The 23303-nt window shown below is 38.0% G+C and overlaps 1 protein-coding gene and 1 long non-coding RNA gene across 2 annotated transcripts in view; both read right to left on the minus strand.

Annotated features, from left to right (window-relative positions):
* Positions 1-8077: 8077 nt before the first annotated feature.
* Positions 8078-14041, minus strand: LOC146586257 (uncharacterized). The gene is made up of 3 exons (XR_014897822.1): positions 13841-14041; positions 9006-9199; positions 8078-8456 (listed from the first exon to the last, which is right to left on the minus strand). It is a non-coding gene; the product is annotated as an uncharacterized LOC146586257 (long non-coding RNA).
* A 2088-nt stretch (positions 14042-16129) lies between these two features.
* The window catches only part of MSL3 (MSL complex subunit 3), a 30625-nt gene continuing 23451 nt past the window's right edge, over positions 16130-23303 (minus strand). The window contains exon 14 of the mRNA XM_085321594.1: positions 16130-19972. Within this exon, the coding sequence (XP_085177720.1) occupies positions 19873-19972 (100 nt within the window). The 3' untranslated portion in view covers positions 16130-19872. The remainder of the gene's footprint in view (positions 19973-23303) is intronic.

The following is a 23303-nucleotide window of genomic DNA, read 5'->3' on the forward strand; positions in this document are numbered from 1 at the left end:
GAAATCTGCTCTGAAGAAGCAATGGAGCACCAGAGATCGTCTCAAACACATGCTCTCAGAACATAACTAAGGTCACAAAATAAAAGGTGCCTAGCAGAAAGGAACTGTACTTTCTCTTATTAGTCCAACTGGAGATCAGAGAAACATGGTTACATTCAGTCTCAGGCTTTAATCACTGACCTTTTAGTCATCCCTGTCTTTTCCACATATCGAAAAATGAAGCGGAATGAAAGACAGGCTTACTTGCAGTTCCTGTTGTTATGCTTCTAGGATAGGTAATGAGATTTAGAAAAGGATGAGGGATGATACACATGAGAAAGATGAAACGGGAGTTGAACGTGAGAGAATGTTTTCCACGTGCAGTCAAGCTAATCTGCATCTCCATGGAGCCCCTAACACACAAGCCGCTGGGACAACAGGAGGACTACGCTGACTTCACAGGCTTTCTGGTTCACAACCTAAATGCCCAAACTACATTCAGAATTTTCTGAAAAATGAATCAGTTCAGTCTAGAAAATGTTACAACTCAGTAGGCACTATCAATTCTTTTCTGCCCACACTTACATTTTGTTCCAGTACACTTCATTTGATTTCAGATTTATTCTTTTTTTCCTAAGGGAAAAGATTGCTGAAAATTCATCCCTGTTGTGATTTTTGTGCTGCTGAGCATTCCTGGATTATACCAACACTTTTTTTTTTTATTTTACTAACCATTACACTAGTGCATGGAAGCAGGTTTTCATCATCCCATCTGAACAAAGCACATGTCATTAGAAAACACATGTCTTAATAAGAAAATGTTACATGAGTTACTCACAGTCTTTACAATATTCCTGGGAAACAAGAAGCTACATTTTTTAAATGTGGCATTGAACCTGGAAATGACCATATGGTCCATTTGCAAACATAAGCGAAAAAAATAAACACACACACACACACACACACACAAATCTCTCACAAATGTCAATCAAACAATATAGTCAACGCACATGGTACCCTGCAAAAGCTGAACGAAAGATATCCCCTGACACACCTGAGTGATTTCCAAAGAGAACTCACAGGGCAAATATTGACTGGTCCAAAAAAATCATCCTGGCAGCCCTAATCTTATTTCCAGATAAAATCAATCGTTAGAAGAACTGTAGCAATTTGAAGGTATTTGTTCTGCCCAGAGTGCTAAAAGAGCAAGCAAGCATCACATCCAAAAATTCATCCCCTCGATAGCGAGAATAGCGGTCCAAGCGTGAAAGCTGTGTGACTAATCGCGATTGCATCCACTGCTGGGGAAGCTGGTGGTCCGGAATAATCTGCAGTAAGCCTTGGCACAGTTAGCAGGGCAGAACCAGGTGCCGGCCTCCACGGCAGTCCTGCTCCACAGCACAGCTCCGAACGGGGCCTTGCAACTTTTGAGGAAAACATTGTTCCTTCCTTCATAACTCTGTATGCTCCCGGACTATTTGTATCCTTCTGAAACACATAAATTGCCTTCTCAAGGCTGTGATTATTAAACCCTGGTGTTTGCTAATATTTTTCTCTCCACAGGATGGATAAGAAATAGAAATAACATTGCTTTATTAACACAGAATCAGGAGAAGGAAGTTACCACAGGTTCCCCAAAAGGCCGATGATTCATATATTTCATAAAAATTGTACCATAAGCGCTTGCTATCATTCTCAGATAACATTATTGTTGTAGGCATTGTTGTGTGTAAGTACTTCATTTATCTAAATTGAAGCTTTACACCTCTGCTCACCCTGTAGGTCTCACCTCTGCTATGATGAAACTACCATAGCAATATTAGAGTGTCAAGGCAGTTCACATTTTAGATTTTTGACTAAAGAAGGTCACAATAACAAAATGCAGCTCAGAAAGGAACTACTACTATCATCTGAAGCTGCACTTAGGAAGCGGTTAGCTTAATTCCTCCACTTCTTTGGAGATGGTTCCAGGGTGCCTTCATAAATAGATATTGATATTTTGGAAGGCACATTGTGATTTCGAGAATCTGTATTTTTAGATGTCAGTGTTGATATCTCTTATACAGGGCTGTTGCTCCTAAAAGAGGTAGCCAGCACTTCTGAGAAATGAGCCAAGTCAGATCTCTTGCTTAGACACTGCCAAACAAAAGCATGAGGAATCACTTGTCACTTTTGAAAACTTTGCAAATTAATTAGAAAAAATTTAAACTACCTACAGTGAAATATTTTACCACATGAAGTGCCATTTTCTTGTCTTCCATTAAGGGTAAAACATGAAAGACTGTTTTGTTGTTTCCAGAAATTACAAATTATTCTTGTGGTTTTGTTGCTGTTACTTAATATGTTATTGACAACCTGTAAAGCTTGAAATAAAAGATTCATCTTTTCCAAGTGCAATTATTTATTTGCACTGGGTTAAACATAATTAATTTTTTCCTCTGCTACTTCTCTGGCTCTAAATATTCAATGGCTTCCTAATCACAGCATTTGTTTTCCTGTAGGCTTCATTATTTTTCRTTTGCTTTGTCTGCTCGCAGCAATTAGTACCTCCTGTCACTTACCCACCTTGGCGGCATCCTTACGAGTAGAGTTGTTTTGTGTCTCATCCTGATGGGCCCCTGCCCGCACTACGAGTGACGGGAGCGCAGACTTCATTTGTGGGAAGTTCTTTAATTTCCTCCAACTTCTTATCTCCYCCCTCGTCTGCTCATAAGAGACTTATGAAGGTGATACTCACTTTTTGATAGACTCAAGTTGACTTGTCAGCCCGCATCAGCCCTGAGGTTGATTTTGTATTATTCAAGAGCATAAATGAGGAGGTACATGAGGGTCGCTCATCTGGCCCAGTTTTGATACCAGCCAGGCAAGCTAAAATTGGGTCCAAGAATATGGAAAACAAACATAATATTAGTAACGAGTCATAGGCACAAATCTGTTTGGCAACTGTAAGAAGTCACTTATTCATCTACTCTGTGAGTAGGAGGGAATCTGCTGGGAGGCTGTCGTGATGCAAGGTGTAAAATGCTCATTGCCACAAACGTTAGCCGACAGTAACCTTTTACATTTAAAATTTCTGGCCGTAATTCCCGAGCCATATTCCATTCCTTTTCCTGGGAGAAGCCAGTCAGCATAGCTTGCTGTCTACTCTGCCTGCCTTGCAGAAATGAGTTTGCATTTGCTGAGTCTTTGCTTTCATAAAGCCACTGAGAGAATCGCTCCTCTCTTCCCACCCTGCTGGATTTTGGCAGCTCGGGGCTGCGGTTCATCAACTCCTCTCAGGATCTAAAGGCAAAACTAAGCTCCTGCAACCACCACTCCTGGGAATTTGCTGGAAATTTTCCACTTTCACRTGCTCACTTCAGAAGCCTTATCAGCAGTGGTGACCGCTGGAGCTTTCACGCTGCCAGAAGTTGGGTTTCCTCCCCACTGCTGTGGGGATGAGCTAAAGCCGGAGCTGGCAATGCACCCAGACACGGGTACGTTACATCTCTGCGGCTGCACTGTCATGATGCAAAAGTGGGAGGTTGCCAAAATACACATACTAACCAGTGGTTTAAATGAAATGGGTTTGAAGGTTTTTTTTGCTTAGGATGAATACAGGAAAATTTCTGTCTCTATAATATTTAAAAAGCAAATAAATCAAAACTCCCACGAAAATAAAGCACAAGTTTCTTGAATTTAATTATAGAGCACAGACTTTGGAAACACATAAAAGAATCAAACAGAGGCCACAAAATGAAAACACAAAACCTACCTTCTCCCCCTCAAAATCAGAAAAATATCTTGATTTAATAGTGAAATAGCTTTCTAGCTCCCATTTCCCTATGGAGTTTTCTCTGAGGTACAGGGAATATATAAATACAAGGTGGAATGAGAACAAGATACAAAAATGTAAATAYGTCTAAAACAAAGAACTTCACTTGCCCAGAGACATGTCAGAGTGCATACATTAACTTAACTTACAAATACAACTCTCCTTCTTGCAGCTAAGTGAAACCTGAGCTGATGCTTGATTTCATTTTACAAAAACATGAGTATGCTAAGATAATATTCCAAGCATGCAAATGCATAAGCCTAGAGATCTCAAGACAGGATTGTTGGTTAGGAATCTCTCTCTGCAGCGCCTTAGAAAAAACATGCTCATGTAGCACTGAGCGCTTTAGCAGAGGGAGGAAGCGCACTCCCGAAACCCATTGCTCACAGTGTGTGACGTAAGGGCAGAGCGGGCACTCAGTAGCTGCTCTCTCTTTCTCCCTGAGGTGTAGTTTTTATTCGTTACAAGACTTTTACTGAACCGATCAATCAATTTCCGTTTTTTTTCAAATCTGTTTTTTCCTGCATTGACTAGCTTGTGCTGATAAAGCATTTTCAGCTTTATTTATTTATTTATTTTCAGATAAAGCATTGGTTWGGTTTATCTGTCTGTTCTGCATTTATTATTACTGGGAAGAAGAACTCCATAATTGCAACTACAGCATTTTTTCCCTACAATGTTATGCAGAATGAAAAATTGTTGGCAACTTTTTACTTTAACTTTCTGATACCCCTCTGGATTCACTACTATTTCCAGAAGCAAACATTTAAAGTTCAAGCACACGAGTGCAGTCTGCTGGTTCTTCTGGCCGGTCTTTGGCATCTYGCCCTAATAAGGCGATAGTTACGATAGTCACATGCGACTAGGGTAGTGCTGAAGGCAGCACAGACWGCAGTTCCTGCTGCATTTAAATTACTAACAAAGTTGGACTGTTTATCCTTTTCAACCTTGGGATTTGGCTCAAATCCAATCAAATCAAAAACAAACAAACAAAAACCCCAGATCACCAAAACTGTATTTATATCATCATTTTAGAAGCATTTCTGTGGTGACCGTCAAGATACCTCTACCTTATGCAACTCAGTTGCTGCTATCAGGAAAGTACTCAACACATCTGTGATACTGAACAATCATTATAAGCCCTAAATATGATGCTTGGACCTGAAAATGAAGCTTGAAAAGGCTAGAGCTCAAAAAAAAAATCACTTATGAAATGAAATTACTTGTCTGTCATTTACATGATTCTTCCTGGAGACCTAGCCCTCAGAGCTCAGCATCAGAAATAACAAAATAYCTGATAGACACAACGCTTCAGCAGGGCTGGAAATAATCTAGCACATAAAACTGAGATGTTGTCGGAGATTTCTAGACTGATGAGAAACACTGTGGAGGTCCCAAGCTTGCAGGCACTGACGCCATCTCAAGCCTGTTGAAAATTTCCCCTCACTCTCAAGCATTTCCCAGAGAAAGGACAAAGCCATCAACGTTTGACGAGTTCCTGAAGCGCAATGAATTACCGTTCCTCAGCTGAGCWGCAGTAGCTGACTCCGTGCTTGCTCTTCCTTCTCAGTAGAAATGAGGTAAGAAATTTTAGGCTGTGTTTCAATGAATGGGGCTTAACAAGAGAAAGTGAAAGACCAATAATTTATGGAGCAGAAAATGGTGGTAATTAACAAGTATGTTAATTAACATACTTGTTAATTACCACCATCTAGCTATTTTGACAGGACATCTGGGACTGCGCTTAATCCAAAAGAGAAAAGCTAAAAGTATGCTGTAAAGCTTTCATGCTCCTGAAACTGAAACAACGAAGATGAAATAGGACAGAGTACGTTCTCCTCGTGTGTTTTCTTCTGCAAACCATTAATGCTTCCATTCTTATAACTCTGTGCACTTGCAAGAAGTTCTGGCAAGATAATCAGGGAGGGAAACAGTTTTTCTGAAAGAAGAAGAGGATATTCTTCTGCATCAGAGCTATTTACAGTTGTGACTTTAAAGATACAGTTTTTAGACTGACTTGAGTTAAAGTAGCTTTGCAGTCAGACTCAAAGATGGGTGGTGACTTAAAAAACAGAAAGCCTCATGAAAACATGATACTGTAGTTATGGTAAAATGGTAGCACTAGACATGAATGCCTCAAAAACAGTGCAATACGTCTCTGAGGACTGTAGGTTAATTCAGATTTATTATATGTTCAATGCTGACTACTGCCAACTATTTTTTCTCAATATATTGTTTTTCTCCAAAACGTTTAGGAAGTATGAAACACATTTCAAAGTTCCAGTAAAATAACTGGATCCTTCCAGAGTTTGCTTAATTGCTTAATTATGTTATATAGTTACAGATATATATAGTTAATCTCTAAGTTAGTGATTTAAAACTTTGGTTAAATACAAGAGCAAAGCCTATCATTTCACTTGAAATGAATAAAATTCTACCGAGCAAGGATTAGAATTAGGTTTCTTTGTTATAGTGAAAGACTCCTGTATCTTATGGAATTATGTTTCCCTGTCAAGTTAAGACGCTTTAATTAAATTTAAAACAAACAGACCCGATATACTCACCARAGAAAAGCAAAATATGAAAAATGAAGCTTCAGTAAAGAAAACTTCCTTGAGCCAGTTAATAGACTACAAAATCACCAGTTTGATAAACAGCTGTAGGCCCAGGAAGTATATGAAATCATTCAGACTGACAGATCCAGAAGTTCTTTATATCTGCAGGAGAAACTATAGTTTAAACAGCAGATCGGCCATTAAACTGAAAAAAGATGCACAGCCTATAGCTGGCCAGTGGTCAAACCTTCCTGTAACGTATTATGGAATTAAGCGTATTTCAGACTCTACAACAAAAATGCTTATGGAGGTTTGCAGAAATAGGGCTCATCGCGCTGCTGACCCTGCTGTGCACAAATAAGCTGCCCTGAGTGCACGTACAAAGTCTGTATTTATGATCTGATACAACATTGTGATTCACTGGGAGCCTTACAGCAGGCGCATTCAGAAAATGTGCAGAGGGTCGACACTGATAACCTCTGCCTCAAAAATTAGGGGTGCTGGCTGAAGAAAAAGTTTGTCCGGCCACCTGCGTGCTCAGCCAGCTCTTCCAACCCTGCTTCTGGCAGCTGTCCAGCAGCCTCAAGTGGTCCCTTCTCAGCAAGCGGGTTGCAAGCACTGACGTGCGCCCTGGGCACAGTAAGTGCAGTCTGCACCCCGTGGACTCCAGGAGACGTGGATCAAGTCAGTGGTTTTGAGGAGGAAAAGGAAGCACATGCACTGAAAAAGCTGACATCTCTTGAACGGGGAGCTTTCCACTTAACCCTGAAGATGTCTTGTTGCCATGAAGGTAATGGATGAGAGAGCAGAACACAGGCTTAGGAAGGTCTCTAGTCCTCGCTTGCCTTGTATGACCATATCTGAATATCTTACTGGTTTTTAACATCCCTTTACAACTTTTATCCGCATGATAAGCCAGACACAAAGGCTAGGGGACTTAGGCTTCGCAGCTGTGGGTATTGCAATGTCTGACCCCTGGTGCCCAGCTCCTGAGTGCTGCCCCACCAGCTGGCAAGGCCCTGTGAGAGCCTGGCCGCTGGGCAACACAGGGGGCTGCGGGTGCCCAGGTTCGCCAGGAGAAGCTGCAACAAGGCACTCGTCCTGTGGCACACCATCRTCATGACCTTACGCACCTGAGTCACAGCTACCGTAAAAGGATTGGTATCAGGTTGGGATTTACAGCCTGGACTCCTCTCCCACATCACCCTATTCACAGACATACCCTTTCTCCGTAGTATAAAAGGCTYAGGTTATTATGTGTGGTGGGTAGAGGAGAGAGATTCCCTTTTAATCAAATTATTTTGTACAGAACTCACTCACTACCCCAACAACCCCACCTCAACTTTTATAGTTAGAAGTTTCCTCTCCCCTCCTGTTGCAATCATATCACTGGGCARAAAGTAATTAAAGAGTCAGTGGACTAGAGAGAAGAGACCTAAATCCTTTAAACAGTGACCAGGACGCACACCAAGAAATGCTGAGGTCTAATTGCTACTCCAACAGTTCTTCATATATATGCACAGAAGCAAAATACTAAGTACTGAGTGCATTTCAGTGTGAAAGCATGTGCATCCAGAGAATTAGTTGAGGGACTGGGGGTAAGGATCCCAATTTGGGATTTAAGATTCTAAATTAATGGTTCTCATTTTAAAAAAACTTCAGTCCTTTATGAATTTAGGCCAACAACAAGTATGAAGGGCACGGCAAACTTGAAGCACAGGCTCTCCAGACTAAGACACCACGCTTTCCTTTCCCTCCASGAGATACTTTAATCACCCTGCAGACACTGTTGATTTATTTGCAAAGACATATTCATTCTTGTGACAACATTGCTTTGAGTATTTGCCATTTACAACAAAATAAGCTGTTCYTAATTAATTGTCCAACTTCATATGGCAGCTATAGTGACTCCATAGTCTTAGATGTCATCTTGCAATAAGGAGCACGTCTTTCCCAGGCGAAATCTTGATAGCATGACGACCTCAGACCTTAGCTGACTTTGTTTTGCATTCTGTTTTCCTCCATAATCACACAGAAATATTTTCAAAGTTTGTTACATGCACCTACCCTTGCAGTTAATTTATTATACTGGTTTATTTTTGAGAGATCTGTGAAAATAGAAGTACATAAAACATTGCCAAGATTTCTAGAAAATCGGAATATTATTTTAGCACAAAAAACAAAGACCTATGGAAAAGCAACTAAAAAATGGCATCTGAATCACTGCCTCAGTTTTTCCACCACTTCTTTATATTTGTTCAGGATCTGTAGAAACTTGAGGGTTTTGCCTCATCTCTTCCTCCCCCTGAAACCTAGCTATGCCCTTTTTTCTGATTAGCAAAGAAGAGCTGTTTATTGAAAAAAAAACTCCTTTTGTAACTGCTGGTCCCCTTCTTCACACAACGTAGTTGGTTAGCCAAAGCTCAGTTTAGCCATCTATTTCCTGGCTACCGGCTTATCTGGCAGGGTAGTATTTGCTTTTACTTTATCCAAGGATGACAAACTCATACAGTTTTGTAGCCCTCTGCTAAATGTAACGTTTTCTCCAAACCTGCTTTAGGCATGACAAATCGCAATAAGGAGGTTATGTTATGTTGTATATATGGAAGCAAATAACATATGCAGATGGATAGAGATATATTTAGCCATGCACCAACCTGTCATATCACTGACGGATGAGAAGTCGGCAAGTTTCACAGACATACTGATTTCGTTAAAACTTTTGGTAAAGGGTTTTTCTCCAGTCACWGGCAGAACAAAACACCAGCCAAACCTCATTCTTTTAAAACACAGGCACTGCCAAAGCTATGTTTAATCACAACAGATTCCAAGAGTTTTACTTGCTTTCGAYCTGAGAAGGAGAACAAAATAGCGAAGCTTCTATAYAGTGAAACAAAGCAGTTTACGGATGCCTCTCCCACAGGTACGAAGTCTGCAAGACCAAAGACTACTGGTAAAAGCTGATTTAAACTATTCCCCCTGGGTTACATGATRTAACGTGCTGTTACATATGACTGTTCTTGTCTCCCGATGAAATCGGCGTCTATGGACTTCTGTGAATACATTTACATTTTTAGTGTTCCTTTAATCTGCAAAAAACCCATTACATTTGTGAAAGTTACATCTTGTCCTTGAATGTTTCTTTTTTCTCTAAACTGCCTGGTTTATTTTGTCATTTATCTATTGTCTCCTCTTTCTTTGCAATCTCTTGATATCATCTGTGAATTTGACTGACATGTAAAGTTTTCTTCTGTTACTCTTTCAGGTCATTTATAGAGAAATGTATTAAAGTATTAGTCTTGACACTAATCCTCAGTGAGCTCCACTTAGCTATTTTAACATTCATAATTGCTTTGCCATATGATTTTTCATCCAGTTTTGTATTAATACCACAATAATTCCTCTGTTTATTCAAAGATACATTRAAAGATGTTTAAATTGGATTCCCTTCGGGAAATCCCTCAAATTTCTGCAGAAATCTAGATACGTTATGTCCATTATCTAATGAAATTATGAATGTATCAAAGAAAGCAATCAAGTTTGTTTGGCACATGCTGTTCTCAGACCCATGTGGCCTGCAGCATGTTTAGCTATGCTCATATATAACTGCTTATATAATGATTACCTCAGTATTCATTTATGCAGTAATGAGAGCTTAGGCTAGCTTGTTGRAATTACTCCTTTATCTCTCAAATTAGACTTTCTGAACAAACATACTGTATAGAAGTAGGGATGCATAGGGCTTGACCACAGCATAACAAAATGTTACTGTTTGCTTGCTATAGTGAGTTGCTTGCTTTTGCATATTTAGAGAGATATATGCTCAGGAATTTTACTAATAATGCAGGAGTTATAATTTCTATTCTTTAAATCTGTCTCTTCCAAGTAAAATGAAAAGATAACTAGCTCAATATTTATAAGTTTACTTATAAATGCTTTCTTGATATAAAAGTTCAAAATGGGAGAAGTAACTTCTTTCTCTCCTAGAAAAAATATATTGTTTCCAGCCAAATGTTAATCATTAGTTAGTTTTAAAAGTGTCCCTGTATTTCTCAACACAGCAAAAAGGCCCAATGCCCATCATATCCATCTCTCTCCTCTAGAACCTCWCTTTATTAAAATAGTTTCCACCAAGAAGCAGGTAGAATAGAGCATACTTGACTATCGGGATCATTCAGACTCTTTCTTGCTGTTCATATGCTCTGGTGCAATGCTGCTGTGACGTTACTGAGAAGGAATCAGGCAGTACAAACTACTCCATTCTGACCAGGTGATGACTGTTATCAACTCCAGTATTCAGGCTGTGCAGTATACACATCTTCCTGTTCTTACTGGCCATAGCATTCAGGCAGCTGTACTTAGAGTTTTCAAGCTGTTTATCAGAGAAAATGGTGCTGACTTCATTCCCCTTTTGGTACCTTTCAGCTAAGCACAATAAATGCTACAAAGTGACTGGAAAAATATCCAACATAACCTTGCTTTCAAGGAAATGGTGTTGTCAGACTGAGGATGAGAAAAGTTTTTAAAAATGTTTTGACTGATTTACTTTTATGCTTTCCTGTCTGCCACTCATAGCTCCACGAGACTTGTCAGATTCATTTTTTTCTAGTGGAAGACATGAATTTTCTTCCTGTTTTGCTCTAAGATAAAATCAAGGAAATAAGAGGCATCTGCCAGTGTTCTGTGATCTTCCCATACACTAAATTTCCCCCCTCAGTGCCTGGACAGCACCATTACAAAGTCTTCATTTAGGGTTGGAATCTCTAAGCTGGTTTCCATAATAAAATCCTCTCTAGTTTGATAGACTTCATGTTTGTTTTCCTTCAGTGAGCCCCAATCTGACTACTTAACAGGAGGATTATCTAAGTATTTAGAGAAACAGCTACTGCATTACACAGAAATTGAGCGCTGTGAAGCAGTTCAGTCTTAATCCTCTACTCCAGAGTCTAATTGCACCTGTACTATTCCAGAAAAGGAACTTCTTGACCTTATGGGCAATTCATAATTTTGTCAATAGTATCAGAGAAGCCTGCATCATCCTGGTTTGGAAAACATGTWATATCTTAACAAAATTCATGTATTTACCATATTTCTGAGCAATTCCTCAGCATTTCTGTACATACTCCTCTCCACACCATTCACTTCCATCATCATTCCTCCAATGCAACACTCTACTTCTCTCTTGCAGGACTCATTTCCTGAGCTCTCTACCCTTGATCTACAAGTCTCCTAGGTACCTCTTTGAATGAGGAGCCCAATTTCTTATACTTTCATCTCTTCCCAGTAATACCTGGGAACACATGATCTGGAYGAACTTGAGAAAACACTATTAGGGTTTTGGCATTTGTTGGCCCTGTTGACTACTTACAAGTCTATCTTGAAGAGTAACTAGGCACCTTAACTGCTAGGTTAACTACAGACACCCTATAGCTTCATCTGATCTCAAGCATAAGTGTTGCTGCACCTTCATTTTTTTTTAATGTAACTGAAGGCTAAAATGACTTAAACACTGTTTAAACAGCAAAAATGAACATTAAATATTAAAAAGTTGAGATTTTCTATCTAATAACTTCACTGAAAAGTTAGGTTCTTGCAGYCCAAACAAGACTTGGAATGAGAAAGGATTTGCAGATTGCTCCCTCAGGCTTACACATATCTGACTTTCACCTAGACTGCCYGTTAGATATCTACGCTCTTTGATARAGCTAGACCTAAGGCAACAGTAACACACTTCTCTTGTTGCAACCAGAACAAGACAGATAACTTGGCAAAACACTCTTGCACACAGTGTAGARACTGCAGAATTGTCATCTTGCTTATGGTTTTCTTCAGATGCATGATTTCATCAAATTCACCACCATGCATGGGGTAATTTTGTTACTATGGTAAACAATTTRTCTCCTTCACTTTATTAATAGTCATTCCAAACAAGTAAAAAAATAAATATGTAAATTTAGATTTATGTCTTTGCCAAAGATGGACTGTTTTGGAAATTAGCAATATAACTGCCCTACCCAGAAAATCTTCCTGAGGCTTGTGTTGTGTTCTCACAGATGTTCACAAATAAATTCAGTCACTGATTATATTCAGATTAATGGCATCCTGCTCTATTAGAGCTTTGCCAAATCGTCATTTTATTGCCAGTCTTGCAAGGTTTTGTGCTTTTCCCTAAAGCCTTAACTATAAAAGATACGTGAATAACCAAAAAGCTCAGCTTTCACGGAATCGCAAAATGATTGGGTTGGAAGGGATCTCTGGAGAWCATCCAGTCCAACCCACCTGCTTAAACAGGGTGACCTAGAGTACATGGCACAGGATCACATCCAGGCAGGCTTTGAATATCTCCAGGGAAGGAGACTCCACAGCCTCTCTGAGGAACCTGTGCCWGTGCTCTGCCACTCTCACAGGGAAGAAGTTTTTCCTTATGTTCAGGTGGAACTGCCTGTTTCAGTTTGTGCCCGTTRCCTCTTGTCCTGTTGCTGGGCACCAGTGAAAAGAGTTTGTCTGCATCCCCTTGACACCCTCCCTTCAGGTACTTAAAGACATTGATCAGATCCCCCCTCAGTCTTCTCTTCCCCAGGCTGAAGAGGCCCAGCTCTCRCAGCCGTTCCTCATAGGGCAGATGCTCCAGCCCTCTGATCATCCTCGTAGCCTTATGYTGGACTCTCTCCAGTAGAGTCTCTTGTACCAGGGAGCCCAGAATTGGACACAGTCCTCCAGATGTRGCTTCATCAAGGCTGAGTCGAGGGGCAGGATCACTTCCCTTGACCTGCTGGCAACACTCTTCCTGATGCACCCCAGGATACTGTTGGCCTTCTTGGCTACAAGGACACATTGCTGGCTCATGGTCAACTTGTACACCAGCACTCCCAGGTCCTTTTCCGCAGAGCTACTTTCCAGAAGGTCAGCTCCAGCCTATATGGGGTTATTCCTCCCTAGGTATAGGAAAAATTATTTCCTTTCTAAAGTCTACAGCAATTCTTGTCACAAGCTTGACTCACATTACCCTAGGGGCTCAGAAAACAGGAGTTAATCTTCACATTTCCTTAATCACTCTTAAGACTTTCAGGAGTCTGAGTCATGATTTCTAATGCCTACAAGTTGGCAATACTGCACATACATTACATGTGTCATACCATCCATCTGCCAGTAAGCAAAATCTTCTTGAAAAGTCTAATTAGTTGCTACTCACGTTGCTTTTAATAAATGATTTTTTTTAAGGCACAAATCATGATGTCAGAAGTTGTATCACTGCACTAGTCACTCAGCAAAGGAAAAATGAATTCCTCATTAATCTGATTAAAAACAATTAGTAAAATCTACCTCCTACACAGCCATGCATGTGAAACCTAAACCCAACAGAACTACTTACATTTTCTTAAGTCAGCAATCTACAAAGCAGAAGGTTGTAAGCAGAGAGATTTTTTACTAAATAACAACTACAGAAGCATTATTTGTCCTGCTATAATTAAAATGCAAGTRTAAGATGTACCTTGTTGGTATCTGTTCCATTTGAGGGATCTCCAGCAGCCTGCTGACTGATGCTCTTTACCAATCAGTGGAGCACAAGCACGTTCTGCTCAGGTTAAAGATATTTTGTGAAGAGTTACAGGTCTTTTGCAGTTACCACTGAGATGGACACTTCCACCAGGTCAGCCATGTGACAGCAGATTTGTCATATGCTGTACTTCTAAGAAACTGTTCTAAAAAGAAGGGCAGAGTGTCTCTTTGTTAATAATATGGGATGGTAGCATTTTGTATTTTTAAATTAAATTTGATGATAAAATTTTATATTTTGTTTATGCTGATATTTAATCATTTTTATGCTTTAATTTACRATGCTTGGCACCAAGTGACCAAAACAAGTCAGGGAGCCATATTTAAAGTAGAAAGTTTACACATAGAGCAAAGCTACTTTCAGGCACATTTAAACTGTTTACCTTTATTATAGATCTGCACCATACTTTTTTTTGGCTGCCTAACTTTGGATCTACTTTTGGGTTTACAAATAAAATCCTAACTATATTTAGCCCGCACATTAATGATTAGAGCTCAAAATGAATTAAAAAYATTTAAATACTTTAAGTATTTGCAACTTGTTAATCTGAATCAAAAAAATCATTTGCTCCCTCTCTGCGACTCTCAGAAGCATTGTTTTTCTAATTTTCTAGATTACTTCAGAGAAACTACAGGAAAAGTAAGGAAGCTTAAGACGACRTTATTATTAATAATAGTTTATAAATAAAGACTAGCAAAGACAGTATGCTACTGATACGATGGAAGTCTGCTGTTCATTTTGCCAGGAACTGAACACATTTATTGGTATACTTCTTGCTATATAAACATTAAACACAGTTTTCTGGCATCATACCAAAATACCCACATGAACATATTGTATGATTCAACGCTTTAATACCTTGGTAGTCTTCCCCAATATCTTGCACTAATAAAAGTTATTTGCAGTCAAAACCTGTGGTCATTTCCAGCAACAAAATGGCATAGAAATTACTCTATTTCTTAGGATACACTTTTAAAAGTTTGTATTAGTACCAGGAGTTACCAGTCTGCATCTCACAGATTTTTTCATTTCCTTTACAAGGATGTCATCCACTTTATGTATGATGCGACTGACTGCTCTCAAACACAATTCAGGAAGGGCAACATATATGTTTCTCCCAGGCCAAAAAAGTACAGAAGTTTTTGCACACATTTCTTTGTCATTGTTGAGCATAGGTTTATGCTTCACTGATTTTATTATTCAGCTTGCCATAATTCTTAGCCTTAATGCAAAAAACAAGAAACAAAACAAAAACCCCAGCTGCTACATGAATTAGAAGGGAAAAATACATAATGCATGCAATAGGGAGGTTGCACTGAGTTAGATCTTAATAAGCATCTGCATCTGTCACTCAGTCATTGCTGATAGTATCTTCACCAAGATTTCAAACTTTTAAGGAAAAAAGAAATCAAAACTGTGGCAGAAACACTGCGTTAATACTTATGTCTGCAGAAGCATAGTACCTCTATTCACTTATTTCATACAGAAAAATAAGGCAGTTATACCAAGAGCTGGAAATCTCTCCAAATCTATTGTTTCATAAACAAGTGAAAAATTGCTTATGTAAACACTTCAAGACTGCATTGATTACGGTCAAATACATGAAGAAAATACACATCAAATGCTGTTGTCCCTGGGAAGATCATTACACTGGTATATGTATTTGCTTTTCTATGTAACTATAACTTGGTTTATCACAGTTAAATTTAATCCCCTCATATTATCAAGGAGACACTACAGTTCACACATAGTGAAAATATATTTCTTGATGCACTTGGCCTAAACACGCTTACATTGTGACTTGTATTCAGCATTTTCTCTAGAACTTCCTAAGTAGACTTTACACACTCTGAACTGCATGTTTGCTTCGTTAGCTTACTTAGTAGATTAAAGTTAATAGCAATCAAAGATGCACCAGAAGTTGAGATCTGGCTGGCTGTCCAAGAGCTGCCATTGTGCTTTTGTACAACTTACTAGCACAATAAAGGTTTGATCTGGGACTAAGGTAAAGGAAACAATGCATTTTTTTTTCCTCTTATAGAGGCTTATAATTCCACCTCAGCACGCGCATTTGGAGGACACTTAAGACACCAGTAGGGCAATGGAAAACTTCCAAAAAGTTAAGGGTTTAACATTATTCTTACCTCAAATAATCTCCCACTGCACTTCTCAAATGTCTTGATAAAACTTTTTTATGATGCAAATATGAAAAGCAGTAACAGCTTTTTATTTCCAATAAGACTTTTATTTTCTCTTTTGACTGAAGACATTTCTCTAACRTAACTCAAAGTAAGGTCATTCTGCATTACTATTCGACAAACTCGCACTGAACAGCTCAGTCATGACAGTTTACCATATAACTGTTAGCCCACACTAACTGCAAAACAAAATCCGACATTTSCCTATAATTTGCATTGTTCCATGTCCCATTCTGAAAGAAATGCATATTTAAAATAGCACTCAGATACAACTGCAATGGTCATCTTAGCATGTGGAAGCCYGAGCTTTGAAACAAAACTATTCAATGGAGCTTGAAAAAACAAACAACTTATCAACACAGTACCAAAACGAAATGCATTGCATTAACTCCAGATGGTGCACATGAAAGAACAGCATAATTTTTTGATGCATAATAGGCTTAGAAGGAAAGCCTAAAATTAGGAATAAAGCTGAATAGTATTAAAAGTTATTGTGTGTTGTGTAAGTTTCTTTGGTAATCTGACAGCACTTCAGATATAGTTCAGATATAGTTCCATAAAGTTGTGACACATTGTAATGTTACTCAGCTAATACCAACTAAGTTAGAATAAGTACTCGAATTACTAGCGTCTCTGCAGGCCGATCATCTTGGGTACCTAGGCAGCAGTGCACTCCTAAACGCCACATTAATTGCATTATCTACTTTCAATCCTATGCTGTGATAATTCTCCCATAAAAGGCAGATAGCTACACTGAGGACACTACACCATACTTTATGTTGAAGCAGTTGAACTGCCTTCTAGCTTGTTAAATATCCACTCTTGACGGGAAGTACATGTAAAGAACAGATTTGTCATCTGAAGTAATACACTGTAATTATAGTAGTGTAATTGTTTTAAATGCACAAAMAAGGAAACCTTAAATCTGCAATGAGAGTGCATTGAGTTATGCGTAACAGCTATGCCAGTATGAAACATTACTGTCTGAACTACTTGCTCTGCTCAGCTCCTCCTCTGCAAGGCACTGTCTCCAAAGTCTGCTAGCAAACTTGCTCATGTGAATACTTCCTAGCCTGCTTAAGTCAGTTTTTCAAATTTCTTCAGCTAATCTGAGTCATTTTGACTGAATCATGTTAGGAAGCACCAATAGGAGTAGCTCTACAAACCGGGACCAATGTATGACAAACAGTGGGCTGGAGAAACCTTTCATCTGTCCAGATGGACAGGAATCCCATCAAAAAGTCTCAGTCAGGGACATTTAAGGAGTTAAAGACCACCAATAATTTAATTATGCTATTAAGCTTCTTCTCTCCAGAAGAACTTTTGGATAATCCACTCAAAAGGCAGGATAATTATAAAACTTTGGGAGCTAAACAGGTAAGTCTCTACACAATTGTTAAAAACTCCCCTCTTTCCTGCTCTGGTTAAAGCCTTTKTAAGTCTTTTGCACTACTTGAGCTTAAAATAAAGTCAGATAAAAAAAAAAAGTAAGTAGTAGAAGTATAGTGACAGTATCTCTACTGTCATAAGTCAAGGATGTGTATTATTTCTCACACAATATTTCTAATTGACAAGGCTTCCAGGACAGCATCTCTCTGATTTTAAAAAGAAGTTGTAGATTTAAATATTTAATTACAGTAAAGAAGTTCAAAAAAGTAGCAGTTTGGAGAAAGGTTTTCTTGGTTGTTACGAGAGCAAGACAGTTTGTAATATTTAATCCACAGCCAGCTCCATTTTTTTTTCCCAAGAAAGTTCACATCAACAGTACAGTGACACTAACTGGACCTTCTTATTTTRAACTGCTGTGAGAATCATCAAAACCTATCAACCAAGCAATACTGACAGCATTAAAAACCATGGCATGCAGAAACTGTCATTTTTATACAATTAAAAACGGTCAGACAACAAGGTTTAAACTTTGCTCGTAATTTGCCTTGATTCAATAGATACTAACAGAAGAACAAAAGATCTAATGTATTATATACATTGCAACATTCCTGCAACAGAAAGGATTAAGGACGCCATTTCAAGTAGTATTCCATGGTGAATGTTCTGCTAAATAGTAATTAGCATTTCCATGGAGTGTTTTGTTTTTGAAAGACTAGGGCTGAAAGCTAGAAACAAAAAACACACAATGTGGATTTTGCACTACCCAGATTCTGCTGAGATTCAGAACTGCTGTAATTTGGGAAAGACTAAAGCCCATGAATTTTTTTGGTATTACACAAAAAACATTTAAAAAATAGTACCACTAAATGAGAAACTTCAGAAATAAGGATCACCAAATCTGCTTGGCTCCATGTCAGCCACTACCAAAACTGAGGTAATCTTTATCTTTCCAGTTCAAAGGCTTTAATATACCAGTATGCCTGAAAAGTGACACTGACTGTCAACAGTAAATTTCACAATTGCTTTGGCTTTATAGACTACAGTTTGTTATTTACTTCTGAAAGTTGATTCATTATAACATGCCTAGACACTGCAAATCTCTAGAAGGAATATTTTGAGTTCTGCATTATATTTAAGTGTTTTAACTGAGGTTTTCCAATCCAGAAAGGAGGGTGATTAAATGCACTAGCCTACAATTCRGAGCATTGAGTCCTATTCTCTGCCTACTATTTAAAAWCTCCATGTCTATCTTTACATAACAGAATTCTGAAGCCCAGAGTTCTGCATCACTCACGAGGCTTTAATGACATTTGAGACAAATTATATTTCAATTAATTTTTACTACTGAACATAATGTCAAAACACTATGAATTCAATTCTTGATGAATTCCTATTTCCAGAGCTCAAGTATCTAAAGAATGTCTCCTTAGACATTAAGTCTGTAGAAGAAGACGCTATGATATAAAGACTCCTCTGCCTATGTTATCAATGCTCCTGCTTCTCATTCTATGCACACTTAACAATCACTCTTCAAAATATTAAATCAGGAATGAACACTTTAGACAGTCAAAATTACACATTTAGACAGCAGCCACTGTGTACTTTATTAAGGAAAGAAATACTTGCCAGTTAAATTGCCATCACTTTTTTGATTCCGCTTACTTGCAGAAATCTGTTCTTTAATAATGGCTCTGGAAATCATTTTCAGCCACATAAAGCTGGATCACTGGCAAGGTATGTTCTTCTTGGAACTATGACAGCCTTATCATGGAAAGAACCATAAACATCTTTGCAAAACACAAAGCAACAAACACGTCTTTCATTCAAGCAAAGCCATTCTTGAGGCAGATGTCATGCTAGCTGAACAACCCCCAAAATCCTTTACATTAAATGATCTTTTCCATCACGGCAGTTTTACAAAATGAAGTGCAATTTGTGGGAAACAAAATCCATGAGATGCCAGTTATGCATTCTCTTCATATAACTGTGGCGACAGTCTTATTTTTCAGGCTACAGAGGTCAAGTTAAAATGAAAGCATGACATACTATCTTCACAAATACATCCTGCTGCTAATGCATCTGCTTTTGCCTCCCTTCCTTTAATAGTTCTATGCAGTCTTATGCATTAGAAGTCAGAGCAAGGCTTCTTCACTCATCTGGAGTTGAAGTTGCATTTAATTCTCCAAGCAATTCAGAATGCAGCCTATACACATCTCCAAAAAGAAGTTCTCCATTGCTTTTAAGTAATCCAACCACCACAGAAGACTCCCCTATTTCCTCAACACCAAAAGTTGTTTCAATTCATTTTTCATCTTCATCTTGTAGCCACGTCACAGAACATGGGCTATATATAGTAAGAGTCTATTTTCATTCAGAGCTTCAGTAGATTGCCCGAGGATTTTTAGTACTGTAGTAGGCTTCACATGCAGCTACATAAGCAGATTCTGGAAAAAAATCGTCATGGTATTCTGCTAAAAACCTGAAAAGAAAGCACACAAGATAACAAACTTTTAGAAGTTACTTTAAAATCAATTTAAGATCAGCAAAAGCACAGTCTTCAGATTAAGATTATACTTTGAAGTTGGGCATAYAAAAATGGTGCACCATTTCTGCTAGCTTTGCATAGCGAAGAACAGACTTTTCCTATCATTCTCAAAATCCAAACAGCATGAGAAATTGTGCTCAAGCTCCACAAACASACAAGTAAAAGCTAGAGACAGAAAAAAGTGTAAAGAGTTAGCGAAAAAAATACTGAATAAAAGCAACTTCTCTGATGTAGTCACAAACTATATATATCATTTTCACTTGTGTTTAGAAAAGGAATTTAACTTATCAGCATGTCAACGTCTTATCACATGGCCAGTAACCATTCAGCTAACCCTATCTTTTAAGGTAAATAAAACTGTATGATTTGTCCTTTCATGCATCTATGCACATGTGCATTCACGACATTCCTGCAGAATCTGGTGTCTGTCAAGAGTCACTGGCTAGGTAGGTAATTTAACCATTAGAAGCTACCATGCTAGTCAGTTTAGCATAACCAACACTTTGGATATAGGTCTGAATTAGAAAAGAAGAATCGTACAACCAAGCAGATTAAAACCATACTCTTTCTCCACCTTCATTCTCAGCTACATTGCCTTAACAAGGCATGCCCTTTGATCTTAAGAAATCAAAGAATATTAACAAGATTCTATACAGAAGGCAATCAAAATTTAAACAAGAATATATATTCACTGTTGAGAGTTCATACAGAAAAGTTACAGAACAAAACTACAAATGAATGAAAAAAGGTGCCTTTTCTACACCCTTGTACCAAACATATGTATCAGTCATGTGCTAAGGTGGAATCACTAATTATATATTACTAACTCTAGTAAAAATTGAGAGCAGTAAGAAACATAAGCTTTTAGCATAAATCAACTCTTCACTGTGTCATYACTTTTTAAATAAAAGGCACTTTGTCAGATTCCTCCAAACTTGTTAATTTCACAGAAGCTACTTTCAGTAATTAATAGCGTAGAGGGACCTATGGTTTCTGATGTTGAACATCCTGGATTCAAGACCCACAAGTGTACTGGCTAAGCAAAGAATATGCTTTTGGAAGATCAAATGACAGTTTATTTTTGTTTTTAAATCTGACCTAGGGAGTTAAGCAGAAAAAGCTCCATTACATAAGTCATAACAAGACCTAAGTAAGCACCTGATTTCTGCAACATTCACCTGAGGCAGGTACTACTAAAAGGAAGAAAGATACTCTCTTGTATTTAAGGCAAGGATCCAACTGGTTCTGTCAAAAACTRACGCTATCTGAGTTATCATAACAAACGTGTAAGAGCTAAGCAGAAGTTGAAGTTCAATACAATCTTCATCTGAAAAATCCTAAGTGTGTGAAATACTTTAGTAGCCTTTTCTGCATGCAAGTATTCACACTATGCTAGCTTCTCACTGGTTCCAACTGCAGCTGCCAATTATTTATGTTAAAATAGCACAAAGCAAAAAGAATTACATAATTAACCATTTGAGATCACATTCAAAAAACTTCTCTAAAAAGTCAAAAAATGTATTTAATATTACAGCTATATTATACCACCTTTCTCTTTGCAGAAACAAAGGCATTTATTTAAACTAAAATAGAAGTAAAATATTTTTCCCCTAAAAAGGCAGAAGACAGTGTAAAAGGCTATACAGTGAATCTAGATTAGTTTAAACTTTAGTAAACGGAAGAGTAAGAAAAAAATTCTTTTTTTTTTTTGCTTGAACAAAAATAGATCACATCTAGATTAGAGCCAGTGTATTCATTAATACACTGTATGAACAATGCACTTCAGTGCATTACTAGCCTCAGTCATTAACACCATTCACCACCTAATTCTTAGGCTTATCAAGGCATTTAAAAAAAAGTTTAATACTTTAAAATGCTTATTTCATGACATATACTTCTTAGAAAGTGATTTATATAGATACAAAATCCATACAAAATCAGATCCTCCTCGTTTTTACAAAAAGACGTCACTCATGGACACTACACACATATTTTACTCTACAAAAAACTACTCAGAAAAAGTACTAAAATTACAGCAACATAGAAGTAAATGAAGCACCTTAGTCATCAAGTCCCACTCTAGTTAGCTATAAATCACCTTCCAGATTATTTGGAGTTGGTATGAAGTAAGTGTGATAAGGCCTGAACTTAACAGACTTGAGTCTAACTTCTAACATTCTCAGAGTGCATAAAACTAAAAGTGAGCTACAAACACGATTTAATTAATAGAAGTCCATTATTAAAAACATACTGACTTTAAGAGAGAGAGTGAGTGCGAACCACGGGTGGTGATCAAATYACTCGTGTAATTAAGTAACACTGTCTTAAAGTACTGGATCATATGGGGATGTTTAAAACCAACATCAATAAAAAAAGCAACCTGTAGAGGGCATCCATTTCACTGAAGTTTCCAAGTGTTTTAAAAGAATGTTACAGGAAACTCGCTTATTTTCTCTTTGTTACAATTTTCTGACTTTGGCTTAAGGTCACCAGTTGTAAACGGCAATTTGGTACAAGCTAAAGTGACAGCTAGTAAAGATGAAAAATTTTAAACAGATGTTCATGGCACAGCAAGAGCTCAGAAAAAGAGAAGTCAGACTGCATGTACTAAGATACGCTTCTCATCACTCATAATGTAAGTTATGAAAGCCAAAGCACTCAACATATTTAGGAGGTTCAGATCACTTTTGCTCAAGAGGAAGTAAGAAAGAAGGGGGCGAAAAAGAGCCTGGTCAGTTTCTGTCCCAATTCCTTGTCTACCTGTGTAAAAAAAGCAACATCCCTGCCAAAGCTGCTTTCTACTTCAAACTACTTCCATGCAGGAAATTGGCATATGACTCTTAGGCATTAGATATTTCACTAATGCTTTGCTTTTGGAAGAGCTGAAATAGCACAAAGAGATCAATTACACTAACTGCAAGTTGTGAGCCAAAATTTAAAAACAGAGGTTGCTGCACTTCCTTATTTAGCAAGCAAAGTCAATGATCTACTATAGGTCAGAAAACACACTGCTATTTAGCTAGTCAGAAATTTTCATCATTCCTCACTTACAAATTCAGTTATCCATTGTATTATTACCTTTTACATTTTTATGCTTTTCACAGAGCTTGTACTTAACACACAGCTTTCCTTTTAGGACAAAGGGACTGTTTACCAGTAATCAAGTTCTTTAAGGCAAAGAGTCAACACACATAACCTGATGTAAGACTGTGCACTTTCTTTAATCATGAGCATCCAGATAAAGATTACTCGTGCTTCAGCCTCT

The sequence above is a fragment of the Rhea americana genome, unplaced genomic scaffold, assembly GCF_003343005.1.
Source record: "Rhea americana isolate MKP2758 unplaced genomic scaffold, rheAme1 scaffold_7, whole genome shotgun sequence".
Lineage (NCBI taxonomy): Eukaryota > Metazoa > Chordata > Aves > Rheiformes > Rheidae > Rhea > Rhea americana.